The sequence below is a fragment of the Delphinus delphis genome, chromosome 15 (genome assembly GCF_949987515.2).
Source record: "Delphinus delphis chromosome 15, mDelDel1.2, whole genome shotgun sequence".
Lineage (NCBI taxonomy): Eukaryota > Metazoa > Chordata > Mammalia > Artiodactyla > Delphinidae > Delphinus > Delphinus delphis.
Genome location: NC_082697.1, coordinates 47,811,619 through 47,834,073, shown reverse-complemented (window position 1 = coordinate 47,834,073; position 22,455 = coordinate 47,811,619). Strand labels below are relative to the sequence as shown.

The following is a 22,455-nucleotide window of genomic DNA, read 5'->3' as shown; positions in this document are numbered from 1 at the left end:
CTTATTTCTGGCGTCTGCCCCCAGTGGGTGAGGTTGGTTCAATGGCTTGGGTATGCTTCCTGGTGGGGCGGGACTGGTGCCTGTGTTCTGGTGGGTGGGGCTGGATCTTGTTGCTCTTTGGGCAGGGCCTCATCCGGTGGTGTGTTTTGGGGTGTCTATGAACTTAGTATGACTTTAGGCAGCCTCTCTGCTAATGGGTGGGGTTGTGTTCCTGTCTTGCTAGTTGTTTAGTATGGGGCATCCAGCACTGGAGCTGAGTCTTAGTGTTGAGACAGAGATCTCTGGGAGAGCTCTCTCCAATTAATATTACATGGGGCCAGGAGGCCTCTGGTGGTCCAGTGTCCTGGACTTGGCTCTCCCACCTCGCAGGCTCAGGCCTGACACCCGGCCAGAGCACCAGGACCCTGCCAGCTTCACAGCACAGAAGAAAAGGAAGAAAGAAAAAAATTAAAAACAGAGCCCCCAAACAAATGGTAAAAGCAAAACTAAACAGACAAGGGACTTCCCTGGTGGTGCAGTGGTTAAGAATCTGCCTGCCAGTACAGGGGACGTGGGTTCGATCCCTGGTCTGGGAAGATCCCACGTGCCACAGAGCAACTAAGCCTGTGCGCCACAGGTACTGAGCCTGCGCTCTAGAACCCACAAGCCACAACTACTGAGCTCACGCCCAACAGCTACTGAAGCCCATGCCCTTAGAGCCCGTGCTCTGCAATAAGAGAAGCCACCATGTACTGCAATGAAGAGTAGCCCCTGCTCACCACAACTAGAGAAAGCCCGCACACAGCAACAAAGACCCAACACAGCCAAAAAATAAAAAATAACAGACAAAATCACACAAAGAAACATACACACACATATACACACACACACACACACACACATACTCACAAAGAGAGAACAAAAAAAAAGGAAGATAGCAACCAAACCAATAAACCCACCAATGAAAACAAGCACTAAAATCTAAACTAAGAGAAACAGAACACCAAAAACTAATCAAATGCAGAAAGCAAACCCCAAGACTGCAGTAGCTCCCAAAGTCCACCGCCTCAGTTTTGGGAACATTTGTTGTCTCTTCATGCATGTATTCCACAGATGCAGGGTTTATCAAGCCGATTGAGGGGATTTACTCCACTGCTCCTGAGGTTGCATGGAGAAATTTCCCTTTCTCTTCTTTGTTCGCACAGCTCCTGGGGTTCAGCTTTGGTTTTGGTCCCACCTCTGCGTGTAGGCTGCCCTCAGGCCTCTGTTCCCTGCCCAGACAGGAGGGTGTTAAAGTAGCAGCTGATTAGGGCTCTCTTGCTCACTCAAGCCAGGGAGAGGGAGGGAGGGGTACAGTAGTCATAATTGGAACATGGGACGTGCCTGTGGCAGCAGAGACCAGCATGATGTTGCAACAGCCTGAGGCATGCCGTGTGCTCTCCCAGGGAAGTTGGCCCTGGATTACAGGACCCTGGCAGTGGCGTGCTGCACAGACTCCTGGGGGTGTGTGGGTAGTGACCTGCACTCGCACACAGGATTCTTGGTGGCAGTGGCAGCAGCGGTAGTGGTCCATGCCTGTCTCTGGGGTGCGAGATGATAGCTGTGGCTTGCACCCATCTCTGGAGTTCGCTTGGGTGGTGCTCTGCTGTCTGTGGGCACACTGAGCAAGAAGCCCTTCTCCTTGTGTACTCTGAAATTATGATCTCTTGCCTCTCCGGCAGGTCCAGACTTTTTCCTGGTCTCTCTCCTGGCTAGCTGTGGCGCACTGGCCCCCTTCAGGTTGTCTTCACGCAGCCAACCCTAGTCCTCTCCCTGAGGTCTGACCTCCAAAGCCCAAGCCTCAACTCCCAGCTCCCACCCGCCCTGATGGGTGAGCAGACAGGCGTCTCAGGCTGGTGAATGCTGGTTGGCACCGATCCTCTGTGTGGGAATCTCTGCTTTTCCCTCTGCACCCCTGTTGCTGTGCTCTCCTCTGTGGCTCCAAAGCTTCCCCCCTCCACCACCTGCAGTCTCCGCCTGCGAAGGGGCTTCCTAGTATGTGGAAACTTTTCCTCCTTCACATCTCCCTCCCAGAGGCGAAGGTCCTGTCCCTATTCTTTTGTCTCTTGTTTTTTTCTTTTGCCCTACCCAGGTATGTGGGGATTTTCTTGGCTTTTGGGAAGTCTGAGGTCTTATGCCAGCATTCAGTTGGTGTTCTGTAGGAGTTGTTCCACATGTAATTGTTTTTTTTGACGTATTTGTGGGGAGGAAGGTGATCTCCATGTCTTACTCCTCCACCACCTTGAAGGTCTCCCCCTCACATCTTCTTTATCCTTTTATCTATTGATGGGCACTTGGGTTGCTTCCATGTCTTGGCTATTGTAAATAATGCTGCAGTGAACATAGGGGTGCATATATCTGTTCAAATTAGTGTTTTGTTTTCTTCGGGTAAGTACCCAGGAGTGGAATTGCTAGATCATATGGTAGTTCTGTTTTTAATTTTCTGAGGACCCTCCATACTGTTTTGCATTGGCTGCACCAATTTACATTCCCACCAGTAGTGCACAAGGGTTCCCTTTTCTCTACCTCCTCACCAATATTTGTTATTTGTTGTCTTTTTAATCATAGCCATTCTCACAGGTGTGAGGTGATAGCTCATTGTGATTTTGATTTGCATGTCCCTGATGATTAGTGATGCTGAGCATCTTTTCATGTACCTGTTAGCCATCTGTATGTCTTATTTGGAAAAATGTCTTTTCAGATCTTCTGCCCATGTTTTAATCGGATTGTTCATTTTTTTGATGTTAAACTGTATGAGTTTTTTGTGAGGCCTCTTTCTTGATCAAAAAGGGAGACTATGTGTGTTAGAATTTAAAGCAACTAATTTTCTCCTTGATCTAACCAGAGGAGTGAAAGAGAATTAAAAATTACGCTGTGACTCCTTGGCACTCAGTTTCCTGCCTCAGTGCTGTCCTTCCCTTTGGGAACTCTGCTTTAAGCATCAGTGATTGGAAAAGCCCCGAAACCACTCACCTGAGGTGGTCTCCAGTGCTCAGATGTGTCCATGTATGAAAACACAGACTCACTGCCTCCGCAATTAAACATTTCTCATAGCTGCTAAAGATTTACAGTCTGCTCTCCATGGAGCATACTTTAAAATTCTTAATGTTAACCATTTCTCATTTGCCATGGGATCTGAGAGAATAGTGTACTGTATAATGAAGTTTTAAATTTGAATACGTTTTCTTTCAGATCTTATATGTCCTTAATATTTTATTAAGGTTTAAATGTATAAAGGTTTATTAAGGGCTAACCTAAATAACTTTATGTACCCATTGTAGAAGCAAGTTAAAAAGTACACAAAAGCTTAATTACTACAGTTTAATTGCTATTTTATATGTGGTCATTTAATCTGGTTTTACAGTCCTGGCCTTGAATTTTTCCCAAAATTATAATTTTGATTAGTGAAGAATAGTTTGGATATTTTTTCTGTTACCATATTTCATTGATTTTAAGATAAACAGTTTTTCACACTTTGACATCTCTGACAGCTGGCTACATCTTAGAAGTGATGGTGTGTCATAGCTTACTTGATAGCTAGTTTTCCTTCTTGTACACAAAACGGTGTGTCTTAAAGTCAGTGGACCTTATGTTTGATGGAATATGATAAAACACATTCATAGTACTTAAAATTAAAAATATTATACAGGCATGTCTCAGAGATGTTGCAGGTTCAGTTCCAGACTGCTGTTGTAAAGTAAATATCACAATAAAGTGAGTCACGTGAATTTTTGATTTCCCACTGCATATAAAAGTTATGTTCACATTATGCTGTAGTCTGTTAAGTATGCATAGCATTATTTTTAAAAAAGCAGTGTACACACCTTAATTATAAAATACTTAGGCTTCCCTGGTGGCTCAGTGGTTAAGAATTCGCCTGCCAATGCAGGGGACACGGGTTTGAGCCCTGGTCTGGGAAGATCCCACATGCCGCGGAGCAACTAAGGCTGTGCACCACAACTACTGAGCCTGTGCTCTAGAACTCGCAAGCCGCAACTACTGAAGCCTGCATGCCTAGAGCCTGTGCTCTGCAACAAGAGAAGCCACCGCAATGAGAAGCCCGTGCACTGCAACAAAGAATAGACCCCGCTCGCTGCAACTAGAGAAAGCCCACACACAGCAACAAAGACCCAACTCAGCCAAAAATAAAAAATAAATGAAAAAAAATACTTTATTGCTAAAAGATGCTAACCATAGTCTGAACTTCAGCAAGTTGTAGGAGTAACATCAGAAGTCACCGATCACAGATCACCATAACAAATACAATAATAATGAAAAACTTTGAAATACTACAAGATCTAAAATATGACACACAGACATGAAGTGAGCAGATGTTTTTGGAAAAATGGCACCGATAGACTTGCTTGATTCAGGGTTACCACAAACCTTCAGTTTTTAAAAACACAGTATCTGTGAAGTGCAGTAACATGAGCTATGCCTGTATGATGAGGGTTCTGGGAAGATGGCAGAGTGGGAAGCACCAGAAATCTGTCTGCCCTCCTAGGTAGCAGTTGCATTGGCAGAATCCAGTGTAACTTTATTGGAACTCTGGAGTCAGCTGAAGGCTAGCAACTTCCAGAGGAAGCCTTGGACCATAAATTACAATCAGCGTTGGCCAGTTTTAACTGTGGCAGACGGCCATGCACATATTCCTGGAGCAGCTTGCATACAGTATGGGATCCGGGGTGGACACAAAGGACGCTGTCCTCCAAATATCATATCTGTGCTGATCACTGACTGCTGCTTCTGATCACAGAGGTGCTGATAAAGGCGTGGGCGGCCTTTGTTGTTGCACCTCCTCCATTGTTGCAAGCCCCTCCCCGTCTGGCTGAGGTGACTTTAAAGGGACTTATAGGGCTGGCACCTACCTCCCCACTTTCACTTTCCTCTTTGTCCCCTTTTTGGAGCCAGACGTTGAAGACTAAGACATTCAAAAGCACCCACATATACAGGGGAATTAGCCACCCTGCATGTCCGGGGGAGGCACAGGCTTAGACATGGACTGAGAGGACCTTGAGTTTCTGCTCCAGCTGATCTTTGGCACAGAGACAGCCTGCAGCTGTCAAAAACCAGTAAACCCCGGGGAAGGAGGAGAGTCTGGTGTCCAGAGTTAACACATTATTAGATTCAAATGTCCACTGTCCAACAAAACACAAGGAATACAAAGAACAAGGAAAGTATGTCCCATTCAAAGGAAAAAAATAAACTAACAGAAATTGCCCCTGAAAAAGACCTAATGGTGGACTTACTGGACAAAGACTTTAAAGAGCTGTCTTAGAGATGCCCAGAGAACTAAAGGAAGAGGTGGAGAACATCAGGGAAGCGATGTATGGACAAAACAGAAATATCAATAAAGAGATAAGAAGTCCTGGAGCTGAAAAGTACAATAACTGAAATGGGAAGTTCACCAGAGGGATTCAAAGCCAAATAGGACAATGGGAAGAAAAGTGAACAGATCCCAAGGGGCCTGTGGGACAGTGTTGGGCAGTGTAAGAAAGCAAGTGGGATGAGTTCGTTCTGGTCAGACCGCTGGGCAACAGGAGGGGGGCCTGGAAAGGTCAGAACGAGGTGAGACCTTGTTCTGCTCTGACCCACAATGCTGGGGGTCATTCTCCTGTCTCAGATATGTGGTCATGCCTTTATAAAGTTTTTTTGTTTTTTGTGGGGTTCTTTTGGTTTGTATTTTTCTAGTACATCTCTGTTCCTAAGGATACTTCTTTCTCTTGCTTCCCTAGCAGTATTTTTCATCTGTTAGACTGACTTTCTTATGAAGAACTGTTCTTTAGGATTTCCGGTCATTGATTTATGTTTTCAAGGTGGAAATAGAACAGTTTCCTTAAAAATCACTTTTAACAGGAACCTGAATAGTTGACATTTTACATATCATTTAAAATTTTTGTTGTATACACTGTTGTGTAGTTATTTTGAAATGCTTGCTGTATTTTGGGGGGGTTTGGTCAGAGTTGGTAATTCCCCCAAGGTTCAACTCTGTGTTTGTGGGACATATATACCCACATATAGTTTTATTCCTACTCTACTATGCGAAGGCAAGTAGCAGACTGAGGGATGCATCCTCCTCCATGGGTAAAATGAACTGTTTACCAGGGCTAATGACTCTCCTGCTTTCTTTCCTGAGAGTTGTGTTTAACTCATACATAAAAGCAGCTCAAGTTAAGTAAAATTAGCCTGTAGAACTCCATAATCATGGATAAGAAGTGTTTTATGAGCTTTGTTTGAATTAACTTCATTTAATCGCCACAGCAGTCTTGCACATTCTATTATCCTAATTTTAAAGATGAAGAAACTGAGGCAGCTAGAAGGTGGTGGAGCTGGGATTTGAAGCCACGCAGAACCCCGAGCCTCTCCCTTATCCATTGTGCTCTGTTCCTTCAAAGAGGGGAAGTTCCATAGCCTATCACAGACTTGGAGGCAGAGACTGCACTGTCTATGTAAGGATAGAGTTGAAAAGCCAATAATTTTTAAATTCTTGGACTCTCCAGGAAAAAGACCTCCACCTGGTGGAGCACGGTGGCGGGCTGCCTTAGCGTGGGGAGCCCCATGTACTTCCGCTCAGGAGCTCAGGAATTTGGAGAACCGGGATGGTGGAAGCTCGTCCACAACAGGCCCCCTACCCTGAAACCCGAGGGAGAGAAGCTGTCCATCTCCACTCTGAAAGTGAAAGGTACTGTCGTGAGCTGAGAGGTGCCCTTGTAGACAATCCGCTTTGACCAGGCACGGAGCCCTTGCCTCCCCGGAGCTGCTCTGCCCCAGTTTTATTCTAACACAGTTTTTTATGCCGTAAATAAATAGTATACAAAAAATGTTTTATAACTGCCTAATCAAGTTACCAGTTTAATAAATTTCCTTTAGTATCTGAAAGGTTCTCTATTTTCAATCTGTTTATTTATGGTTTTAATCTTTTTAGTATGGAAAATTTTAAATAAACAAATGTGAAGTAATATAGCGAATCCCCTGGTACCTTTGTCTTTACTTCAGCAGTTAACACTGGCAATCTTTGTTTTTTTGTTTGTTTGTTTTAAATATTTATTTATTTATTAGGCTGTGTTGGGTCTTAGTTGCGGGTCTTAGTTCCCCCTCAGCATGTGGGATCTTAGTTCCCCAACCAGGGATCAAACCCTCGTCCCCTGCATTGGGAGGCGGATTCTTAACCACTGGACCACCTGGGACGTCCCAATCTCATTTTATCTTGGCCCCTGGGTCCTTTCTCTCAACCCTCCACACATCCCCACCCTCAGATTATTTAGAAGCAACTTCCAGGCATCAGCACTTCCTTCTTAAATATTTCATGATTTATCTCTTATCCATAAGGACTCTCTTTTGTAGCCTAACCATAATGCCATTTTCACACTTGTAAAAAATTAACAGTAGCTCCTTATATCACACATTGATCTGATTTTTTTATCTGAAAAATTTTTAATGACCTTTTAAAGTTTTCAAAATATAATTGGAAACAAATCTCATAGTATTGAAGGTGTAAAGTCTGAAAGTTCCCCACATGCCCACCCTGCCTGCAGATTCACTCCAGCGGAGCCACTGCTGTCTCTTGTGAAGCTTTCAGAAGTCCTCTCTGCATATTGAAGCATTTTTTTTTACTAAAAAAACCCCCATAAACTGTTTCATACTATATTACTTGTTCTCCATTTTTTTCCCCACTTACCAGTATACATTGGACATCTTCCCATAACAGTACATGTAGATCTACCCTATTTTCTTTTATTTCATTGCATTCCATTGAATGGCTATGTGATAATTTATTAAACCTTTATCCTGTTGATGGACATTTTGGTTATTTCTGTCCTTTTTTGGTATTTAAACAATACTGTAATTACACACATTTGCCAGTTTTTTGTGATAAATTCCTGGAAATAGGTTGCTGTATCAAAGGGCATATTTATTCAGAATTTTAATCATATTGCCAAATTACCCTCCAAAAAGTTGTAATCAAATTTATGCCCTATCAAAAAGGCATGAACTATCCATTTTCCCCCTACACTCTCTGAGCATTATCAAACTTTTAACGTTTACCAATTCCAGTAGGAGAAAGATGGTGCAGAAGTGTTTATGTTTGCATTATAATTCCTTTTTCCTGGTTAAGAGAAATCTAAATCTTAGTTTAGGGCATTCATTGAACATTTATCTCTTTCAAACATGGAAGTGGAGTCACAGTAAGGTAGAAGAAGCAGCTAACATTGAATAGCTATTAAAAAATTTAGATATTTATTCTTTTCCAGCAGCCTCGAAACCAACTTTAGATCCCATCATTACTGTCGAGGGACTTAGAAAGCGGGTGAGTCGGAATCCTGTGGAATCAGCCATGGAATTGAAAGAGAAAAGGTCTCGCACTCAGGAAGCGAAGGACATCCGGAGAGCCCAGAAAGAGGCGGCTGGCTTTCTTGACCGCAGCACCTCCTCGACGCCTGTGAAGTTCATCAGCCGAGGACGTAGGCCGGATGTGATTCTGGAAAAAGGAGAAGTGATCGACTTCTCGTCCCTGAGCTCCTCCGACCGCACCCCGCTGACAAGCCCATCTCCTTCCCCGTCTCTGGATTTCTCTGCCCCTGGGACCCCTGCCTCTCACTCAGCCACGCCCAGCCTGCTCTCAGAAGCCGATCTGATTCCAGACGTGATGCCGCCACAAGCCTTGTTTCATGGTAAGACGGCCCGTCCTCGGGTCTCTTGGGTTGTGTGTGGCTCTGATGGCAGTGTGTGCGCTGTCCCTGTGGGTGGTGGGTCTGCATTCCCCTCCTGCTTTCTGCTCTGCGCAGATGACGATGAGATGGAAGGCGATGGTGTCATCGACCCTGGGATGGAGTACCTCCCACCCCCTCCCGGCTCGGCTGCCTCGGGGCCAGGGGTTGGAGGCAGGAAGAAGGTCAGAGCCCCTGAGCAGATCAAGCAGGAGGTGGAGAGTGAGGAGGAGAAGCCCGACAGGATGGACATCGACAGCGAGGACACAGACTCCAACACGTCCTTGCAAACAAGGGCTCGAGAGAAAAGGAAGCCCGTGCTGGAGAAGGACCGGAAGCCCAAAGGGCCCAGGTTCACCCCTGTGAGCATCTACGAGGAGAAGCTGCTCCTCAAGCGGCTGGAAGCCTGTCCTGGGGCCGTGGCCATGACCCCGGAGGCCCGGCGGCTGAAGCGGAAGCTGATTGTCCGGCAGGCGAAGAGGGACCGGGGGCTGCCGCTCTTTGACCTGGATCAGGTTGTGAATGCCGCGCTTCTGTTAGTGGACGGGATTTATGGGGCCAAAGAAGGAGTTTCCAGGCTTCCAACTGGACAAGCCATGTATAGGACGACCTGTCAGGACTTCCGAATCCTTGACCGGTACCAGGTAAGTGTTGGCCTCGCTCTCCAGCTCCTGGGGCCACAGCTCCAAGGAGCACGTCGGCATGTGGAAGAAAACAACAAGGGAGAGAGGTACAAAAATGGCTGGGCTGTATTTTTTTTTTATTTGTCCAATATGAACATCCTTTCATACATCTGAGTTTGGATTTTTGTTTTCCTTTTGGGGATTCCAGAAGGAACCTAGATGTTTTCTTTGTATCTCTTAGTCCCTGAGGGTGGCTGTACATGGTTTGGGTCGTGGCTTTGATGGACAGGTTTGTTGAGGACATACAGCATACTGGACACTGAGCTGAGCAGGAGTGAAGTCATGTGGACATCTGTGTAGTTAGGTGACACCCTGCAGAAAGAGCAGCTGGGGTTAGTGTGGGTCAGCGTGGCCAGAGGATGCCTGTGTGTGAGCGCTCCCGGGAACAGTTGATTCCACCCAGAAGTGCTGGAATCCGTCTTTCCACGGCAGGAGCAAGGCGGCTTCTCTCCTGTATCTTTGGTGGAGTTTGCTACTAACCATCCTTTAACTGGTTTTGCTAATCTGATGGCTGTAAAATGAAGCCTTGTTTTTTATTTACATTTCTTTGATGACAGGTGAAGTTAAACATTTTTCGTGTTTCCTAGTTGTTTGTGAATTGCCTGTTTGGACTCTTTGCACATTTTCCTATCTGCTTCTTTGGACACTAGTGGGGTCCGGTCTTTGTTGCCAGTGTTCTGATATTACCTAGTGATGATTCCACATGTGGGGCTTTTCTTCCCTGGGGCTGGGCCTTTGATCTGTGGGCCTTGCCATTTGAAATGCTCCTTCTTTTTTTTTTTTTTTTTTTTAAAATAATATTTATTTATTTATTTGGCTGCATTGGGTCTTAGTTGTGGCACGTGGGATCTTCTTTGCGACATGCAGGATCTTTAGTTATGATATGCTTGATCTAGTTCCCTGACCAGGGATTGAACCCAGGCCCCCTGCATAGAGAGTGCAGAGTCTTAGCCACTGGACCACCAAGGAAGTCCCTGAAACGCTCCTTCTTGAGTTCTGGAATTTCCTAGCTTCTATTTTCTCTGGTTTGTCTCTTTAGAGCACCCCTCTTGTTTGGATATTGGACACTCTAGACCAGAGATTTGCAAGCCTTTTCCGTAAAGGGTCAGATAGTAAGTAGCTGTGGCTTTGCAGGCCAGCCCTGCTGTGCAGTGTGAGAGCAGCGTACATGATACGTGATGAATGGGCGTCGCTGTATGCCAATAACATGTATTTACAAAAGCAGGCTGGATTTGGCCTGTGGGGTCTGTAGTTTGCCAAAGACCCTTGCTGTAGCTGGATCCCCTTAATTTTCTTTATTTCCCTATTTCCCAGCTTTCCTTTCCTGGGAAGTAGTAACCTGCCTGCCTACATCCTAGAAGCCTCATAGGGAGGACCAGGAGCTGACCACGCCATTGTTAAACTTCACCTGAATTTCCCTGTTTTCAGGACAGAGCTTCCACCCTTGGCTGCCTCAGAATCTCTTTGGAGCCGCCAGAGTCTAGCCTGCCTTAGGTTTTGGCTCTCCTGGTCTTAGTCACTTGCCAGTTACTCATATGCTTTCATTGCTGTCATCTGCTCACCTCTTCTTTGTGCTCATAGGTTTGTCTTTTTAATCCCTATACTTAATTTTTAAAAGTATGAAATGCATTGTAATTTTTGAAAGTGTGAAATGCGTCGTACCCATAGAAGAATGCATAGAACATATGGATATAATTTAGAGGTTAATAAGATAAATAACTATGAATCTAGCTCCTGGGTTAAGACACAGGGCATTAAAAACACTTTAAAGATCCTTCTGGGCACTGCTTGCTCCCCCCAGAGGGAGCTACTTTCTGACTTTCAGTGTTAATCATTCCTCTGCCTTTTTAACGTCTTTATCCCTAAACAATGTACTTTTAGTTGTTTTTTTGTTTGTTTGTTTTGCAAACTAAGTAGGAAGCACAGATGGAGCTGTGCAAGGAAATTGCTGCTATTAGATGAAGGCTTCCAGGAGAAGATAAGCTTTACGGGCTTTTTGGGTCACTGATGTAGATTGAATTGTGTCCCCAAAAGTGTATATTGAAGTCCTGACCCCTGATGCCAGTGAATGTGACCTCATGTGGAGATAGGGCCTTTGTAGGTATAAGTAGTTAAGCTGAGGTCACACTGGAGTAGGTTGGGCCCTTAACCCAGTGTGACTTCTGTCCTTACAAGAGGAGAGACACACAGGAGACATGCCATGTGATGACTGAGGCAGCTTTTACAGCTTTTAGAGTGATGTGTCTGCAGAGCTAAGGGGCAGCAAGCCTTGCCAGCCACGCCAGAAGCCAAGAGAAGGACATGGAATAGATTGCCACCCAGAGCTTCTGAGAGACCACGGCCCTGCTGGCACCTTGATGGCTGGCTTCTGGCCTCCAGAACGATGAGAGAAGGAATACATACATTTCTGTTGTTTAAGGCCCCCTGTTTGTGCAGTGTTGATACGGGAGCCTCAGGAAACTCGTCCAGTCGTGTTCTGGCTTCAGCTGCCGTGACGTGACCCCTTCCTGGGGAAGTCAGTGGCTAAGGTCGTTAAGGAGTCCTGGGAGTCTGAGCATCAGCGGGCTGCAGTGTGTACCAGGGAATGTGCGGAAATCTGGCTTCCCTCCAGCTTGTCAGAGGTCAGGGCGGTTATCTGTGGGGTAAGTGTCCTCCACTGACCCAGGGAGCCCGTGGAGGGAGCAGGGGAACCTCACATGCATTGTGAACCAAGCTAAGCACGGACAAGCCTCCTCAGGTTTACAAGACGGTCCCGTGGGGCAGAGGCTTAGTGACGGTAGCCTCAGGATATCTGCCCCTTGAGTCACACTTGTTGCTCTGTACTGGCCGCCATCGTGGTCCTGGCATCTCCCCTCGCCGGAGCCCCATCTTCCCTCTGCTGGATTGAACCCCCTGTTTCCTGTTCCCCATCTTTACCTTTTCATAGGTTTACTCCCTTCTTTAGTGAAGCACATCCTAGTGGCTTCCAGAGGAAAGCTGCCCAGGAAGTAAACGTTGAGACCTTGTGTGTCTGAAAGGCCTTGAATTTAGAACCAGAATCCCCAGCTAGCGCTGGGTAAAGCTGAGCGCCAGCTTAACAGCAATACTGGAAGGAAGCCGGCAGTGGAGCAGTGCTTTCAGAGTCTTCGGGAAAGCTAGGTTGAACCGGGAATTCTAGGCCAGTCAGTCCTCTGCCAAGGACCCCCAGTATCACTTCCTTTAGGCCCTTAGGCCAGTCAGAGTCCCTGTAGAAGACTCCTCAGTCTCGGGACCCTTGTGGCCACCGGGAGAGGGGGGTCTCAGCCTTCAGCTGGTGCAGGCCTCACCCTTCAGTGCCACGTGAGCTGCCCGTCCGGAGCCTGGTTAGGCCTTCTGTAGATCTGGGCCCCAGACTCCTGTGGGAGGGCAGCCACCCTGCGGGTGGGAGAGGGGTTGGAGGTTTGGGGCCTTCCTGCTCCACCCACAGCTTTTACCTGCTCCTTAGTTTTTCCCAGTTCCAGAGGAACCTGGTGCTGCCACCTACGTAATTTAGGAGGATTCTGCAGTACAGGTTGGGCCGGTTCTCACTTCACTGAAAGCCAGCTTGGGATTTTGGCTTTAAATCTGCTACTTTGTGTCCATCTGCTTCCCAGTTACTTTGGTTTCTTCCTCCTGATCTTTTTGTTCTTGCCTGCTCGTCTTTTTTTTTTTCTTTTTAAGTCTGTTTCTTGTAGTTGGGTTTTGGGAGGAAATAAAATTGGATGTTTGTGTTTAATCCCCCATCTTAACCTGGAATTTTAGTATCACTTTAATGCAGTTACATAGGGGAGCAGCCGTAAATGCATTTGTTCAATCCATTCTCTTTCTTGTCTTCTGATCAATATATTCATAGCTATAACTGTCTCTATGATATTTTAGCCATGACTCATGACCTTTGAAATGATGTGATTTTTTTATCCAGTCAGTACTTTGTGTTTCGTAATTTTTCTCAGCATTTCCTCTTTAACCCAAGAGTTATTTAGTGGTAAATAGCTCATAGTTTTCTTAGATACATGAGAATTTTTACAGTATCTTTTAGTAATTGATTTAATTTCTAGTCAAATTATATTTAATTTCTAGTCAAATTATCTAGTCAAATTAAATTTCTAGTCAAATTATATTATGTCTAGTCAAAGAAAATAGTCTATTTGATGTTGAATCTTTTCTATAAAGAAAATTGTATGTTCTGTTTTTATTCTTTTTATAGGTCCTAACTTAAGACATGTATTGATTTTTTAATTTTTTAATTAATTAATTTTTTAATTCTCTATTAATTTTTTAATATTATCATGTGCTCTTCACCCTGCAAACAAAAAAATGCCTTTGCGTGCTCTCCTTTGCCTTTTTTCTTTTGTGTTGCTTGTTTAGGTACCAGTAAATCTCACTAAAGTATTCACTCAGTCTCACTTCCCATTGCTTCTTCTGGGTTAACTTCTTGCTAGAGTACTTCCTCTGATAGTTCTTTAAAATACGGTCTTTTTGAGGTTAATTTCTTTTTTTTTTTTTTTTTTTTTTTGCTGTACATGGGCCTCTCACTGTTGTGGCCTCTTCCGTTGTGGAGCACAGGCTCCGGACACGCAGGCTCAGCAGCCATGGCTCACGGGCCCAGACGCTCTGCGGCATGTGGGATCTTCCTGGACCGGGGCACGAACCCGTGTCCCCTGCATCGGCAGGCGGACTCTCAACCACTGCGCCACCAGGGAAGCCCTGAGGTTAATTTTTAAACCAGTATGCCTCAGAAGATCTTCACTTCATTCTTGCATTTAAATGCTAACATAGTTGGATATAAAATTGTCATTTTTTCTTTTAACATTTTAGCATTATTACTCCATCATCGTCTTGCTGTAGTGTCGTTCCTGGAGCCACAATGTCAGGCTTACTCTTGTTTCTTTGTAGGTGGCCTCCTTTTTTATTGTCCCATGTCCTGGTAGCTTTCCGATTTTTCCCTTTGTTTTTGATCTTGACTTGTGTTCATGCGTTTCCAGTGTTTTTTGCTCTAATTTATCTTGCTTGGCACCTCTTCTTTTTCAGTTACACGTGTCTGACATGCTTCTTGGTGTTTATCCTCCTTATTCTATGAGCTCCTTGGGACTGTGGTTTTGGTTTGGTGTCTCATTAACTTGGGGAAATTCTCAGTTGTTATTGCTTCGGGTGTTTCTTCTGTTCCTTTTTCCTCCTCCTGCTATTCCCATTATGCATATATTACACCTTTTGTAGTTGTACCACAGTTTTTGGATATTCTGTTCCGTTCTGTCTTTCTTCCCTTTGCTTTTCAGTTTTGGCAGCTTTTCTGTTGACATGTCCTCAAGCTCAGGAAGTCTTTCCTCAGCCACGTCCGGTCTCCCAGTGAGCCCATCAAAGCCGTTCTTCATTTCTGCTACAGTGGTTTTAATCTTAACATTTCTTTTTTATTCTTTCTTAGAAATTCCATCTCTGCTTAGATTACCCATCTGTTCTTTCATGACCTCCACTTTGTTCATTAGAGCCCTTAACGTGCTAATCATAGTTATTCCCAGTTCAGTAATTCCAACATCTCTGCCATATCTGAGTCTGGTTCTGATGCTTCTGTCTCTTCAAACTGTGTTTTTGCCGTTTAGCTTGCCTTGTAATTGATAGCCAAGGATGGTGTCCTGGGTACAAGGCACTGTGGGAATAGGCCATTAGTGATGTGGTGGGGAGGTGTTCTACAGTCCTCGGATTGGTCCTCAGTCTCTAAGTGAGCGTGTGCCCCTGGGCTGAGACTCCACAAGGGCTTCTCAGTTTTCCTCCCCCGTTAGGTGGGACAGGGTGACTAGAGGGGGCAGGGGCTGGCTATTCCCTTCCCTCAGGTGGGTTAGGCTCTGGCAGAATAGTTTCGCCCGAGGGCAGCCTTGTTAAGGAGCACAGATACCCTGACAGTTCAAAATGAGCTACTGCCAATGGCAGCAGGAGGGGATTTTTCTTTGATCTTCACAGTGAGCACCTGGTAGAGCCTCCTAGAGGTAAAACTCACGCAAGTGCGGGGCCTCCCTGGTCTCTGTTCTCTCAGACTTGTCCCCGCTGAGCCTCCAGCAGTTCATCGATTGCAGGTAAGGTTTTCCCCTCCCGGCACTGCTTCCCGAGGCTTCTTACTCCAGTAGGTTGTGAACCTCTGTATCCACTTGTCTGTCTCCAGTATGTGAGGCAACGGTTTGCCCTGTGACCTTACTTCTCTGATGGGTCGGAGAAGAGTTGATTTTCAGCTTGTGCAGCCTTTTCCTTGTTATGGTGGAGTGAGGACTTCCGAGCTCCTTACATGCAGGACTGGAACCCGAAGGGGAACTCATGCTTCTTTATTTTGGGAAATTCCTCATCATGCTCTTTAAATACATTCCTCCTTTATTTTTTTCCTCCCCTTCTGGACTCCTAATATGAATGTTGACGCCATTACTTCTTTATCTCTTCATTTGGTTTTTTGAAGAGACCTATCCTTAACATTGTTTGTTGAGTGCTTACAGGCAGACCTCAGAGATGTTTCGGGTTCAGTTCCAGACCACTTCATTAAAGCAAATATTGCAACAGAGAGAGTCACGTGAATATTTTGGTTTCCCAATGCATGTAAAAGTTATGTTTACAGTATAGTGTAGTCTAACAAGTGTGTAATAGTATTATCTCTAAAAATCCAATATATATACCTTAATTAAAAGATCCTGTATTCTTGGGGCTCCCCTGGAGGTGCAGTGGTCAAGAATCCGCCTGCCAATGCAGGGGACACGGGTTCGAGCTGTGGTGCAGGGCTAAGCCTGTGCGCCACAACAACTGAAGCCCGTGTGCCTAGAGCCCGTGCTCCGCAAGAAGAGAAGCCACCACAGTGAGAAGCCTGCGCACCGCAACAAAGAGTAACCCCTGCTTGCCACAAATAGAGAAAAGCCTTCATGCAGCAACGAAGAACCAATGTAGCCAAAAATAAAAATAAACGAAAGAAATAAATTTATTCTTTTTTAAAAAAGATACTTTATTCCTAAAAAATACTAACCATCATGTGAGCCTTCAGTGAATTGTAATCTTTTTGCTGGTGGAGAGTCTTGCCTTGATGTTGATGGCTGTGGACTGATCATAGTGACTGTGGCAGTTTCTTAAAATCAGTCAACAGTGAAGTCTGCCTTATTGATTGACCCTTCCTTTCATGAACAATCTCTCTGTAGCATGAAGTGCCGTTGGATAGCATTTTATCCACAGTTAGAACTTCTTTCAAAATTGGAGTCAGTCGTCTTAAACCCTGCAGCTGCTGCTTTGTCAACTAAGTTGCAATATTCTAAGCCCTTTGTTGTCATTTCAACAGTTTTCACAGCACCTTCACCAGGAGTAGATTCTAGAGTAGTGTTCCAGGCAGAAGCTGAGGATGTTTAAACTGGTGTGGAAGCAAGGGAGAGGAAAGGGGTGGGGACTGTGTGCATCCAGGTCTTTCACAGACCTCACCTTCCCATTTAACCTGATGCTGTTTCATGGGCTCAGGGGCTGCTGTAATCTCTGCTGCATTACAAACCAGCCCAAAACTTAGTGGCTTAAAACAGTAACTATTGGGCTTCCCTGGTGGCGCAGTGGTTGGGAGTCCGCCTGCCGATGCAGGGGACACGGGTTCGTGCCCCGGTCCAGGAAGATCCCACATGCCGCGGAGCGGCTAGGCCCGTGAGCCATGGCTGCTGAGCCTGCGCGTCCAGAGCCTGTGCTCCGCAACGGGAGAGGCCACAACAGTGAGAGGCCCGTGTACCACACACACACAAAAAACAGTAACTATTTAATTCTTCTTCTGAGTCTGTGGGTTGACTGGCTCAGCTGGGTGTTCTTCTCCTTCATGTGCTGAAGGAAGGGGCACCCTGTGGCTCCACTCAGCTGGGAGCTGGGTCCTCCAGAGCCTGTCTCCGTGTGGCCGCCAGCCCTTCAGTGGTTGCGCCTGGGCACCGTGGCAGCTGGGCTCGAGGAGGGAGGAAGTGGAAGCCGCCGGCTCCCTTATGGCCTGGGCTCAAAAGTCCCAGAATGTTACTTTATGCCATATTCTGACTGGTCCAGCCTGCCCCAGGCTCGCCGGATTCCAGGGGAGGGGACATTGGCTCCGCCTTTCCATATGGGGAGACACTTGTACCTTCAGGCACAGGAGGGAGCATTGGGCCATATTTGGAAACTCTATACCACAACTTTGAATTTCACTTTGAAATGCAAAGTCCTGGAAGAATTTCAGAGTTGGCCTTTGAAAGTTTTGGTGTCCGGTTTGGGAAAGTAATCAGAGCAAATTATTAAGGAAAGAATTCTTGCTCTTCTTCCAACAAAGTTATTTTCTATGCTAAGAGCAAGCTGTTTCTACAAAAACAACTCAGGTTTCTAAACTTCATCCAACCCTTGGCAAACCACTTTATAAATGTGCCTTTTAATCTTTCCATCTGAGCTCTTTGCTATAAAACCCTAATTTTCATGTTCTGTTACGACATGACCGAGGGCCCTGGAGCAGCAGTGTCTGGAGAGCAGACATCTGCAGCCCTTCTGTGGGGACATCCTCTGGAGGAGCAGGACTGCGTCCCCCTTGACCCTCTGGTCGGGCCTCTCCGCTCATGCTGTTTTAGGGATGATAATCTGCATCAGTCCTACTTTTGTCAGATTTACTTGGTAGAGACGTATTGTAATAGATCCACATACAGATGCAGCAGTGATTGACCCCCACGCCCTGTGATAACAGAGACCACTCATGAGACAGGAAGCCTATGTGTGTTACCCCTCCCCCCTGATGCTTGGACTGGTGAACATTTGATGAGTGGATTGACTGTGCCTTTATAGACAACATGAAACCTGGAGAGGCTGTAAATCCAGGGATCAATTCTGCATTTCACCTGTCTAAATCTCTTTTAAAATCTTTACAAAACTTTAAAAATTCTTAAATTATTTTGCTTTTAAACTATTAAACCGGGATTAGTTTTTCATATCCATTTTTAGGTAAAGGTACCTATGAAGTTTGTATTAAACCTTGAGCTTTCCAGTTAAATCCTGTGGAAAGACTTACTTTCTGACACATAAAAATGTTGTAAGTACTACTTATCTGTGGAAATTAAACCAATCCTTTGAGTAATTTTATTTTTATATAACTAACATGTCTTTCTCATAGACTGCCTTGCCATCCAGGAAAGGATTTCGGCACCAGACCACGAAGTTTTTGTACCGTTTGGTGGGGTCGGAAGATATGGCTGTGGACCAGAGCATTGTCAGCCCTTACACTTCTCGGATCCTAAAGCCTTACATCAGGTATACAGAGAAGAGCTGTGATGTCGAGTGTGTCGCGGGGAGTAATGTTTGTGGTTTTCAAGCCCTGTTCCGCCATTGGAGCGAATAAAGACCAAGACCTGTGAGCTGGCATCAGCAAGGACCGAGTCTGTGCTCTGTGTCCAGTCTCATCCTTGGCTTGTTTCAACTGTACATTTTTGCAGAAAGGATGGTCCTTTGAAAGAAACATAAAAGGCAAGGATAAGTTAACTCTGTTAGATTTCATTATGATTATCATACTCATTGTTTTGTTTTAAATTTCAAAGTTGTATATATATTTAGTCTGTGAAATGAAAAAATGGGATGATGTCTCAGTCGGGCCTCTATGTGGACTGCTGATGAGTCTCCTTGTGTAGGCAGCGCCCTGGACGCCGAGCTGGCCGGAGAGGCCCCAGCACTGGGCTGTGCATGATTGATAGTTGTCTCTGCTGACCACGCTTGCTCTGCAGCCCCCAGTCATGCGGTCCTCCTGGCACAGCCCCGCCCTCCCGGGCAGACGCGGGGAAGCGGCATGTGAGCCTCCTCCAGCTCCTGGTCCCCAGCTGTCCTGGCAGGGTTGGGCCTTCCTCTCCTGGGCTCTGTCCTGTGTCCCAACACTCAGAGCATTGAATTAGGTTGCTGTTTCTGTTTCCCCATTCTATTCATCAAGGCTTACCAGCACTAGTAGAGTTCCTGGCAGGTACTGAGGGGTTGGGTCTGACGAATATTGTTAGAATGAATTTTAAATTTCATACCAGAAATGTAAGTCAGCCGCCATATATAAAGTAGTGCAAATTAACTTAAAATTTCAAGCAGATCAAAGAGTTTTGTGAATCAAATGGCTGGGAATAATGGGTATTTTTCTTGACTTCAGTTTGTTTATTTTCTGGGTTCTGGAGGCGTGATTATGAAACAAAGCCACCCAAACTGCAGCTGCTGTCCCAGATTCGTTCCCACCTGCACAGGAGTGACCCTCACTGGACGCCAGAGCCGGACGCACCTCTTGATTACTGCTATGTCCGGCCAAATCACATCCCGACGATAAACTCCATGTGTCAGGAGTTTTTCTGGCCTGGTACGTTCTCCCCTCCTGAACTAGGCAGATCCATTTTCTGTGTCATTCATTTTAGCAGTTTTTAAAATTAGTGTATGTCGTGTGACCCCCAAAACCTTATATGATTTCATTCAGTTTGTCTCTACTAACATAGAAATATTAAAATATAAACATCTCTTTCTTTCCTAAGGTCAAGAAGAAGCGAACAGTTAAAGTAATAAACAGTGTTTTTGTTTGTTCCTCTTCCCTGTTTGTCTCTGGTTCCAGAATAAATGATTCACCCTCTTTTGCTTCCACATGTGTCTAGATCCCAGGTAATGTCCATCAGTACCACACAGGCTGGTAGCTTGGGCGTATTTGGACACTTGTGATTTTTGCGTAAAAATTCTGTGTGCTTTGTTTATTTAGCTGGTCCTTTTGAGAGTGTTAGCACAGCCCAAAATTGTTTTTATTTATTTATTTTTGTTAATTTATTTCTGGCTGTGTTGGGTCTTCGTTGCCGCGTACGGGCTGCTCTTCATTGTGGTGCGCGGGCTTCTCATTGCAGTGGCTTCTCTTGTTGCAGAGCACAGGCTCTAGGTGCATGGGCTTCAGTAGTTGTGGCTCGCGGGCTGTAGGGTGCAGGCTCAGTAGTTGTGGCACATGGTCTCAGTGGCATGTGGGATCTTCCTGGACCAGGGCTCGAACTCGTGTCCCCTGCATTGACAGGCAGATTCTTAACCACTTCGCCACCAGAGAAGTCCCAAAAGTTGTTTTTTAAAAAGCCAAATACCCCTTGGGCTTCCCTGGTGGCATAGTGGTTGAGAGTCCGCCTGCCGATGCAGGGGACACGGGTTCGTGCCCCGGTCCGGGAAGATCCCACATGCTGCGGAGCGGCTAGGCCCATGAGCCATGGCCGTTGAGCCTGCGCATCCGGAGCCTATACTCTGCAACAGGAGAGGCCACAACAGTGAGAGGCCCGCGTACCGCAAAAAAAAAAAAAAAAAAAAAGCCAAATACCCCAACCACAGACTTTGAAAATAAGAATAAATCCAATGTGATACGTGATTTTATCAGCCTTAACATATTGTCTCTGAAGCCATCGATCAAAGGAACACAGTTTCATTGCTAAATATAAACACGTTCTTTGTGGATCTATTTTACTGCACTGCTTTGGAATGTAAAGGAAATAATACGTGTCTTCTAGGAGCTGGATGAGATTTTGTCAGGATGTCACAGTGCACGTGGTGGGGGCTGGGATGGGGCTGAAAGGAGCATTCTGGGAGTGTCTGCTACTTCCTGCCCCTACACTGGGTGCCTTCCAAACATTAAACATGGAGTTATGTTATATTTTACTCCTTTATTGTAAAATGTGGCATTTGTACTAAAGAGCTTGTCAATTGTCTGTGTACGGGCGGTCTCGGGATCTTTCCTCAGCCCCCTGGGATCTGGGTATCTCTCATCTTACCCAAGGCAGATACCGAGGCGGGGCGCTTAGGGATGCGCCAGCTGGCACTCGCAGCCCCGGAGGCTGAGTGCAACACTAGGTGTGTCCAGTTCTGAGCTTGTGTGCTCTCTTCTACCCACCCTGTCCTGCTTCTCTTCTTTTAACATATGTACGTAGACCAGGCGATGCTAATTTTGATATTTTCTAAAATTCACTTTTTTATTTTTATGATCTGAATGTGTGGTGTCTATGGTAATGTCTCTGTCTCCAGTATGGGTGTTTTAGCATGCAGATGCAGCTGAAAGCACAGACTGAGTGGCCTGTTACTCCCTAGCCCCCGAGCCCGGGCTGACCCTGCTGGCCTCTCTCCGTAGGTGTTGACCTGTCCGAGTGCCTGCAGTACCCGGACTTCAGCGTCGTCGTCCTCTATAAGAAAGTCATCATTGCCTTTGGCTTCATGGTCCCCGATGTGAAGTACAACGAAGCGTACATTTCATTTCTGTTTGTCCATCCTGAGTGGAGAAGAGCAGGGATTGCGACTTTCATGATTTATCATCTGATTCAGGTATGTTGTCTCTGCTCACTGTCTGCCCACCTGCCTCTGGGTTTCCTTGAAAGGCTTGGAGGAGGAGGAGGCCAGCGCCAGGCGACGCCAGTGAAGAGGAGCCGGTCTGTGTTGCCCACGAGGTTATTAACACCCAGAGAGAAGCCTTCACCCCCTAAAAGAGGGTCACTCCTCAGACCCAGGTTTCAAAGAAATCAGTTTGTGACCATGTGTAGTAAATGAAATGAGGAAAGTACCACAAGTGGGAGCCTAAAGCACTTGTACCGTCCGTATCGTAACTGCTGCTGCTCTTGGAATCACCACCGCGGTGACTCTGAGAAGTGGAAGTGAGAAGTGACTTTTAGTTCTTAAGTATTTTTAAACATTTTAGCCAGCCTATCAGTCAGTGGTATGTGCATTCTGTTAATGCTGCTTGTTTTTAATTTACTGTTGCTGTGAACCTTCTAGGTAATTCATCCTTTGATATATCTGTATCACCTTTGAGGAAAATGGACCATATATTTATATACTAACACCAGAAAAACATGCAAGGATTTTTTTCCCCAGAATTTATCTGGTAGCTTATTTAGAAACCATTGGGTATGGAGCATTGTGTGTCACGTGGGAAAGCTTCTTTTTAAATAGAAGGTGGAGATGATTCAGTGTTGTTTTTTTTTCCAGTTTTTAATGAAACTTGCTCAGTAATTCCCAGATGTTGGTGAGAACCTTGAGAACCCTCTATCGAGGAATTGCATTCTCCTCTCCTCTCTTGGCAGTTA

General features: G+C 45.6%; 1 protein-coding gene across 3 annotated transcripts in view; it reads left to right on the top strand.

Annotated features, from left to right (window-relative positions):
- The window catches only part of KAT14 (lysine acetyltransferase 14), a 67,637-nt gene that overhangs the window by 16,267 nt on the left and 28,915 nt on the right, over positions 1 to 22,455 (top strand). For 2 of the 3 annotated variants that reach the window (XM_060031322.2, XM_060031320.2), the window contains exons 4-9: positions 6,519 to 6,700; positions 8,271 to 8,690; positions 8,805 to 9,370; positions 18,519 to 18,655; positions 19,552 to 19,727; positions 21,507 to 21,697. In XM_060031322.2, the coding sequence (XP_059887305.1) occupies positions 6,519 to 6,700; positions 8,271 to 8,690; positions 8,805 to 9,370; positions 18,519 to 18,655; positions 19,552 to 19,727; positions 21,507 to 21,697 (1,672 nt within the window). The remainder of the gene's footprint in view (positions 1 to 6,518; positions 6,701 to 8,270; positions 8,691 to 8,804; positions 9,371 to 18,518; positions 18,656 to 19,551; positions 19,728 to 21,506; positions 21,698 to 22,455) is intronic. The other variant, XM_060031321.2, reaches the window with a different exon arrangement.